The following is a 9,520-nucleotide window of genomic DNA, read 5'->3' as shown; positions in this document are numbered from 1 at the left end:
TTAAAGCGTCTAAGCCCCACTTTGAGCTAACACCGTACCTGAGAGTCCTTAGTGGATTTAGTGAGAGATCTGATTAGCCAATGGGAGTCCTTCGAATTCTCACGAACAGCTCTGATTGGATGAAAGGTTTGTGTGTCACTTCAGTAGGCGGGCCGTTTTCCTTAGTCACCATTGTGTCAGTGTGCCGGACTGAAGATGACCTGCTGCCACATAAGGATGCGACTTATATAGAGGTAAGTGAATGAATGCAAAACACGTGTTAGTTGTAGTTTTGGTCTTTAATAGGAAAAGGCTGTATGTCAGTTTTACAAAGGCTTTGTGTAGAACTACAAAAGGCAGTCTTGATCTACTGCTCAGTGTCTTTAAGAAGAAAAGCATATTTTGTACACCCTCTGCTTGAAGAACACAACACACCTTATAATGTATTTTATTTTTTTAAATTGTGTGTCAGGTTTAGAACTTAATTATTTTGTATTTACAACCAACAGATGGTTCCTTAAAATTACCTTTAAGTTGAATATTTGGACCACAAGAGTTGAGGCATTGTTTTAACATGCATATTATCTTTGCACAAACCTGTATTGTGTTGTCTGAGTAATTCCTTCTGGGGAATTAGTAATTGAATAATTATATATTGTCAAAAGTCTCACTAAAGCTAACGTATGCTACAATATTTTTATATTTTTTATTATTATTTTAATCATTTCTTTAACATTTATTTATCTTATTTAATTATTTATTCATCTATTTATTTCTTGTATTCATCTGATCTTGTTAACGCTACCTTATATTCAACTTTTCTTTCCACTATTACTAATTTTATTAATTTTACTGTATTGATTTTATTTTAATTTTAAGTATTTTATTTATAATCATGCCTTTTATAATTTTACCATTGCTGTTGTTTTCTGTCTCTGTTATTATGTGAAGCACTTTGGGTTGCATGTTTTTATGTATGAACGGTGCTTTATAAATAAAGTTGAGTTGAGTTGAGTTGAGAATAAAATTAGCATTACAAACTTCTTTAAGAGTCACAAATAAAAGAAGCCATTCAATAAAATGGCGACTTACAGGAAAATATAACCTATATTAATCTGTTTATAATGATCAATGCATTTCTTTGAAAGCATACCTGATATTTCTGCAAACATATGGGAAGCTAACTTGATGGAACATCCTAGATTTTGTATAACACTGATGCAACTAGATGATATTTCCACCTGTGATCATTATAAAATGTATTTCTGGATTTGTTATTTGGTCCTTAAAAGTTCAAGGACATCACAAAATCAACCTGTTTGACCAACACACAGTAAAAAAGAACCAAATACATTTAATGCAATATCAAAGAAGCCTGGAAGTTCAGTACAAATACTTCTCATAGAGGAAGCTATAGCATCTGAATGTTCTGCATTTTTGCAAGCAATGTGGCTGAATCAGTAAACTTGGTAGTTATTTGTGGTTTGTTTATTAGAACACTTACTAACCATCGCTACTTACATTCATATCTTTTTGTTTTGGTTAAAGATTTATGAACTTGGTCAGTGTAGTTTTTAGCTTTGGTCTTGTCTTAGACACAGAAATCAAAGCCATTCCAAGCCAAATCTTGGCAAACCTATATATGATGATGATGATGGTTGTTTTAGTGCATATGATAAGAATTGCAATTAAAGTTAAACTATCTGCATGTAGGAAAGACTTTTGAATATTTTCTTAACAAGTGTGACATTATTTTTTTTAATCTTTCGGTATCAGGATTCATGTGTTTATCAAGTGGAGAACAAGACGTAATCACACCAGAGAAACCATCCATGCTGTGAAGAAGTCTTCCCCAGTTCTATCTGTGCTTGTCAAATAACATCATGGAGAGCATTCACAACAACTTACATCTCTACAACCCGATCAGAGAGAGGATCAGAGTGAGTCCATCCCTCTTTGACTGCAGGGGCCCAGCTCCCCCCTTTGAAGCCCCTCAGAAGCACCAGCAAGGATTCACTTCTAATGAGGAGGGTCCAGCTGAAACACCGACGCAGGGTCCAGCAGACAAATTCAGCCTTGCAGACTTTAAAGAAACCCTCAAAGTGTTAGGAGACTCCTCTGACACTCGCTTGCTGACCGAGTTGTTGATGTTGTGTTTGGAGTGCCAGGAGTTCACGAGCATGGGCAACCAACAAGGCATGAAGATGAATCCAAACTTCTCGTTAGCTGAGACTTTGGATACTTTGAGGAAATCTCCCAGGATGCAGATCCCTCAGAAAAGAAGAAGAAGACTGAACGGTCAAGATTACAATGAAACTTATCAGCAAAACCTCAAGATGGCATCCTGTACTTCAAGGGGTCCGAGAAGGCTGACGAAGCTTCGAACGATGAGTTCTCCTACTTTTGAGGAGAGGGATTCAAAGGAGGACAGGTCGATCTTCTACACTCCTGCTTCAAGACGAAGGAGAGTTCTGGAAAAAGAGAGAGTTTCACTGGTGAGGGATAAGAATTGGGATCCAGAGGAGGTAAAACCAGCATGGAGAGTAAAGCTGCCGAAGACGGGTGTTCACTCTTCCAGAAAGGATGTCCGACAGACGGATGACTGTGCTCTCTCTGAGTCTGATACAGATCTCTCTGAATATGACAATGATATGTACTCAACGTACACCTCCCCTACTAGTTTTGATTTGACTAGGAAGATGGAAGACAACACCAGGAGATCTCAGAAAGAACAGATCAACCAGGAAGAAGGAGACAAGTATGACGACGACGAGAACTCCCCTCAATGGAAGTATAAGAAGATGGCGAAGGAGGCCGCAGCGAAGAGAGTGATCGGCAAGATAGAGGAGGTAGAAGGGATCATACGTCGGGTGAGGCACACCAGTTCGGACTGGATCAAAGATGGTGGCAATGAGCGAAACAAAGCTGAATTTGATTCCCTGCTGCAGAAACAGAACAACGAGTGCTCTGAAGACGACCCTGTGATGGTTGAGGAGCTTCAGGCACTGGGTGAAGCCTTGAGCCAGAGTCTGCGAGAAGTCCTGAAGATGGAGGGAACAAAAGGAGACACCAAGAAGAACATTCAGAAGACAAATCAAGGATCAACAAGAAGATATCCAAACCTATCACCACAACACAAGAACAATTCTGCTTCGACTTCATTCTTAACAGGTGGAGAGACTTCCCCTGTTACCACTCAGTCTCCGCCGTCAATCCAGGATGTTCAACCGAGAACATTTCCCAGTTATGAAGGCATATCTCCACTCCTGTCACCGCTGTTCATGTCAAGCCAGCCCTGTCTTCCTCGCCAGACCCAGCAGCATGACAATGACATCTTTGGGAGCCCCAAAGAATGGATGAGCTCAAGTGATGAAGATGAAACCCCTCAGGGGTCAGGAGGCCGTGCAGGAGACGAGGCAGAGTCTTACGGGAGGGAAAATGACCAGAAGAACAACAAGAAGAGGGAGGAGAACCAGGCACAGACGTACAGATGCAGCAGCCAGACTGAGGCATGTCCGGATCTGCTGTCGTCAGGTAATTATATTAATTCCTGTAATTCCAATCTGGAGATTAAGCTACAAAACTGTGTGTCTCTGTTGACCAGTTCCTGTCTCAATTAACTGGTGTTAGATTGTGAATGCAGAATCTGAATGTGCAGCTGTTCATTTCAGATTGAGATGACTGGCATGTGGAGTAATATTAAGTAGTTGAAGGGATTTTAAAGCAGAGATGTATCGTTTAGATCCAGCCTGTGTCATATGTGTTTCATTTGGTGCTTCATGGTCAGTCAGTGTGCTGTGGAGTGAGCAGGAAAAACTGCCCTTTAGTCTGCGGTGAGGAGGAATCTGTGTGCAGAGCAGCATGACATTGACTTTGTGTTGTTGGTCGGTGAAGTGAACAGAACAGGAAGAGCAGACGGCTTTAAAGATGATACATGCTGAGTCCTGACTGTCAGATTTACACATTGATTAAGACGCTCTGTTTTTACTGCTCTGAACTCGGCCTGCTGGTGTCTGGTCTCCCTCTCTCTCTCTGTTCCACCCACCCACACACACACACACACACACACACACACAGGCACACGCACACACATGCACACACACTTCCAACCACAGCTGCTTAAGCATACCTAAAGGATGTGTGATAGTCTGTAAATAATGATCCCTTGCTGGTTTGACACCTCGTCTATGTCTGTGTACATGTCTAAGATAGTGTGTGTGTGTGTGTGTGTGTGTGTGTGTGTGTGTGTGTGTGTGTGTGTGTGTGTGTGTGTGTGTTCCCTCGGGCATGAATTACTACAGAGCACCTGATGTTGATACCCTCAAAGTGCTGGTTAGGCACTGACCTGAAACGGCCAGAGTTTCCCTACATAGAGCAGGAACTGTGTGTGTGTGTGTGTGTGTGTGTGTGTGTGTGTGTGTGTGTGTGTGTGTGTGACCCAGAGAAGACTTCAGTATGGGACAGATACTTGTAATAATGACAACAAGGCTGAAATATTCTTCCAAGTGTAGACATCAATCAATCAAACTTTATTGGTATAAACACTTTTCCCATTACAAAATGTAGCACCGTGTTTTACATAAACTGAAAATCAATGAAAACAATCAAAACCCAGATCATGTACAAGGTTTAACACAAACAAAACAAAACAAAGGAACAAAACAAAGGACTCAATTAAACAGGAAGTGCGGGACTGAGGAATCAAGGAAACACTGTCTTGAATTCATAATGAGGAAACACCAGAGGTAACATTAAGATGTTAAAACTCAAGATACTGAATGGATGAATGAATGAATGAGTCAGGAATGAAATAAAACATGGAGGAATAAATAAGATAACAGAACACTGAAAGATAAATCATAAATAAACAAAGGAATGAATAAACTAGAGTCAGATGATAAAATAATAACATACTCTACCAGTCCAAAGTTTGGAAACACCTTCTCATTCAAGGGTTTGTAGACATCAAAACTGTGAAAGAACATATATGGATTTATTTAATGAACCAAAAAGTGTTAAACAAACCAGAATATGTTTTATATTTTAGATTCTGTAAAGTAGCCCCCTTTTTCCTTCATGACAGCTTTGCACACTCTTGGTATTCTCTCAGTCTGCTTCATGAAGTGGTCTCTTGGAATGGTTTCTAATTAACATGAGCCTTGTCAAGAGTTCATTTGTAGAATAACTTGCCTTCTTAATGTGTTTGAGACCATCAGTTGTGTTGATCAGAGGTAGGGTTAGTACTCAATGGATAGCTCTACTGTTGTAATCCATGTTATGGCAAAACCAGATTATTTCATAGTTTTGATGTCCAACCATTGAATGAGAAGGTGTGTCCAAGCTTTTGACTGGTAGTGTATGACTCAAAATGAAATACTTAAGTTTAAAATAAACAGATAAACAAGTAAATACAGTTACTTAGAATCAAGTCAAACTCAGTTAAAAGTGAGAATATAAAGGTAAGTCTTGAGTTTGCTTCCAAAATATTGACACTGTGGTGTCCTTGGGTCTTCAGGTCGGCTGCTCCACACGTGGACTGCAATAATAAAAAGCTGCCTCACAGTGCATGTTTGTTCGGACCTGAGGGCTCTCACAGGCTCATATGATGACAGCAAATCTGATAAATAAGTTGGAGCATGACATCACAACATTTCCAATGAACTGCATACAAATATTTTGGTTGCATGTGTAACAAATGCACCAATCACCTTTCTTACATATACTGTATATCTATTTTTTATTTCACCTTTATTGATATTTGCATATCCACATCAGCTGCTGCACAACAGTTTCCTTTGACATAAATTAACTACCATTACGTCTTATTTTGAAATGCAACTCTGTGCTGTGTATGCATGTACTTAAGTAACACATACTTTGGTATGCAACCTACCTCATGCCCTCACGGTACATCTGTAATGTCAAACCCCCATAACCTTACTGCTTCATCACTAAGGTGAAGTCTTTGGTGGGAATGTTTGAATCAGCTTGATTGTCATGAACTTCATACATAGATACGTTTATTCTGGTCTATAAGACTTAATGTTAATCTGCTCCCGACATGTGATGCAGAGGCGTTCCCTAGCCTAACAGGATACATAACCCCTCCGGTGAGTCTCCAGTCTGGGTCAATCTTTGGGTCTCCTTCCAGCTGGATGAGCCCGGGTAACCTCTGAAAGGCGCACAGGAGGCATCCTAGTCAGATGCCCAAACTGGCGGCGGTGTGCTGATCCCTGGCAGACTGGCTGCTTTCCTGTTTACATGGAAGATTAAGGAGTAAATTCAGCTCACATTACTGCTTTAATGCAGCTGTGGATTCTTTGATGTAGACTGTTGTTTGGTTATTTTGTTAACACATGGATGAAATACTGTCAAATCTGCCTTTGAGAGTTGTCAGATGTCTTTCTGATCATAAAGGCTCTTAAAAACTCAGTGATATCTGCTTATGTTGCTAAAAAGGAAGTGTATGAAAGGACACGATTGCCTCAGTCTGCCATTCAGTGAGATCAGAGCAGAGTCGGGTGTCTCCACCTCACTTTTTAGGACTTGAAAGCTCGACCAGGCCGTGGAGCAGAAACCCTTGCCGTCTCAAATAGGATTAAAGCTCTGAGCCTTGCGAATACAACACATCTTCAGAGGATGATGATTAGAGCAAGAGCAAGAATGACGATCAAAGCCTTCCGAGGGTAACTCTCTAAACCTATTGTTGAACTCACTGTGGTCAAACCGAGGACAGATAACACATTATCATAGGCTGCATAATGCGGCTTTGAGGAGGGTGATGATGGGTCTGCTCAAAGTCACACAACTAGCATCTCTGTTTTCACTCTTATCTGAAACAATATGGATTAGTGTTAGGAGAGCTTCCCCTGTGTACACCTGCAGGTAAAAGGGATCCAAATATCCCTGCTAGATCATGCATACAGTGCATCTTTACATCGTATGTTCCCCAAACTCAAGGCTCAACAGAGCTGCCTAAATGTTGCTTCCAAGTTATCTATGAAGCATGTATTGTGTGATAATTAAAGTGATAAATGGGCACTTCAAGTAAGAACTTCTGCAGTCTCTACTCTAATCATTTTTCAATTTGCTGGGGATTAGGATCCGTCCATGATGCACCATTACACATCAATCATCCACCCTACACTTTATCTTGTTGATGTATTATATCTTAAAGGGATGCTATATCTGCTCCCATGTCATTGCATGTTCATGAATTTATCATTAGGAAAACTTAAGAGGACTGTCTCTGCTTTTTCTTCATTGTACATATTTGGTATGTTTCAGCTCTGCTTGGCAAACGCTGCATATTTAAAGCTCCTGTGAGGAGTTTTTAACTGCCAGTAAAACACACTGAGATTGATTGTGATTCCTCTTAATGACCTCAAAAGCAAATGAGACTATCAGTAACACAAGTGTCATTTTTCATATTGTTAATTTCAATGCCTGCAACCACTGCAAGGGGTTGCGTGTCAGACCAGATGATTGACATCATGCAGAGGAAAACACCTTTTTTTAAATAGTACCTTGTCATGTACAGAACACAATTAGCAGAGGGATAAGATGTATGTTTCTGTCCACAGGGGGCGCCAAAATCGACGCAAACCCTATGGTCCTCATCACAGCTTTAAGGAATAAAAGCATTGTTTCTCTTTCTAACTATATGTGCTTGAAAAACTCGGAAAATTTAAAGCTTCTGTCAGGAACTCTAACTTTGTATTGATTCTGGCGCCCCCTGTGGACAAAATGATACCTCTCTTTCTCTTTGCCTACTCTTTCTCTTTGCCTACTCTTTTGTCCCATTAGTTATGCTCTACGTTAAAAAATCTTATCCTGCTTTGTTTTAACAGGCATTTGTGTCGCTCCCTTAATCTCTACAAAAGAATAAAAAATATATATAATAATTATAAATAAATAACTAGAGAAGAGAAAAAGAAGAAAATGAGAATAATGAAAGTACAAAAAAATGAATAGTTTAATAATTAAAGATAAAAAAATAAATTTATAAATACGAAAGGTAAAAATAAGAACAACTACAAACAAACAGACAACATAAAAAGAATAAACACCAGATGTAACAAACTACAACTGTGTAAAAATGTAAATTGACTGTACATTCTTGTCCAATTGAGGAATATGGTAAATTAGAAGGGTTTAATAACATCTCAATCAGTCATGTTCCTTTACCTGGCACGTACACATAATATCTTCAAGCATCACATAATATTTACATTTCAGAAGTATATCATTATAACCAGAGGCTATGAGCCTGTCTTTACTCTTTTACTGTGCAGGACACAAGCAAAGCATGACATGACACTTTATTAAGAAGAACAGTTACTTAACTACTCACTTAACTTATTAATATTAAGCTGAAGTTCTTCATTATATCCTCATGGTGACACCGTAGCACAGCACACAGGATTTACTCCAGGGGCTTGAGAAATAGTCAGTCTATTAAAGATCTCTGTGATGATTAATTAAGCACTTAGTGTGAAGAACTCCCACGTGTATAGATTAAATGAGATCAAATGTACTTTATTGTCCCTGAGGGGAAATTTGTCACAGCCAGTGGTGCAAAAAGAACACACAGCACAGTGCAACTTGTTAAAAAACAACACAACAGACAAGATGACAACCATGAACAGTCTGGTACAGATAAAATGCTAGCAAATAAATGCACAGTTATATAAAATCTAAGAAATCCTATATAAGGACTACACACAATTTGAATTGTGGAGAGTCACAGTGCTTTTACTAAGAGGAGGCATGCACCTGCTGCAGTGACAGTCTTCATGTGCAGTGCTTCTGTATGTCGTTCTCTTTATTGACCTATGCTTTATGTTTTCCTGCTTAGTATTCAGATCATTTTACTGTTGCAGTCAGATCTAAAAATAGAACAGATACATCTTTTTTGTTGTGAAAGAAACAGATCTTTGTCACAAATGGAAGAAATGAAGCGAGTCCTCTTTCCTCTGCAGTGTGAGATTCCCTCAGTGATAATAACGTTTTTCGTCTTTTTGTGATTCTCTCCAGACGAGGCTCTGCAGAGGCAGGAGGAGCTCTGGCAGCAGGAGGTGGAGGAGTCTCTCTCATTCTGCAGCTCCCTTTCTCATCCGTCCAGACCCAAACTCATTGACTTCCTACGCATCACTCCCCTTGAAGATGACATCATTGATACACCAACAACCACACCTTTACCAGAGGAGTTTAAGGTGAGTGGCTGGAAAGATCTGATGTGGAAACCTTACTCTCATTCTGTCTGGACTGGATTTGTAAAACATTTATCACCATGACTTAAGAGTCTGCTGAGGTAAATATCCCAAGACAAAATACTGAAAACACCTGGTCCACATCAGGAGGTGCAGGTTTGGTTTGCACTGTCATTTTACTGCACCACGTCCTGTGTTGAATCATCACTGTTTTATTTTAATTTTGGGTGGAGTGGTTTTCTTTTATGTCCCTGCCCTTAACTCGTGTGACCTGCAGCAGATCACATGAGTTAAGGGCTCTAAACTGGCCTCATTTGTAAACATACCTG

General features: G+C 39.6%; 1 protein-coding gene across 1 annotated transcript in view; it reads left to right on the top strand.

Moving 5' to 3' along the window:
* Nucleotides 1-1,755: 1,755 nt before the first annotated feature.
* fmn1 (formin 1) overlaps nucleotides 1,756-9,520 on the top strand; it is a 36,086-nt gene continuing 28,321 nt past the window's right edge. Inside the window, exons 1-2 of the mRNA XM_034698922.1 lie at nucleotides 1,756-3,513; nucleotides 9,016-9,194. Coding sequence (XP_034554813.1) covers nucleotides 1,863-3,513; nucleotides 9,016-9,194 — 1,830 coding nt within the window. The 5' untranslated portion in view covers nucleotides 1,756-1,862. The remainder of the gene's footprint in view (nucleotides 3,514-9,015; nucleotides 9,195-9,520) is intronic.

The sequence above is a fragment of the Notolabrus celidotus genome, chromosome 13, assembly GCF_009762535.1.
Source record: "Notolabrus celidotus isolate fNotCel1 chromosome 13, fNotCel1.pri, whole genome shotgun sequence".
Taxonomy (NCBI): domain Eukaryota; kingdom Metazoa; phylum Chordata; class Actinopteri; order Labriformes; family Labridae; genus Notolabrus; species Notolabrus celidotus.
Note: the sequence above shows the minus strand (reverse complement) of the source record. Positions and strands in the feature narration are given on the sequence as shown.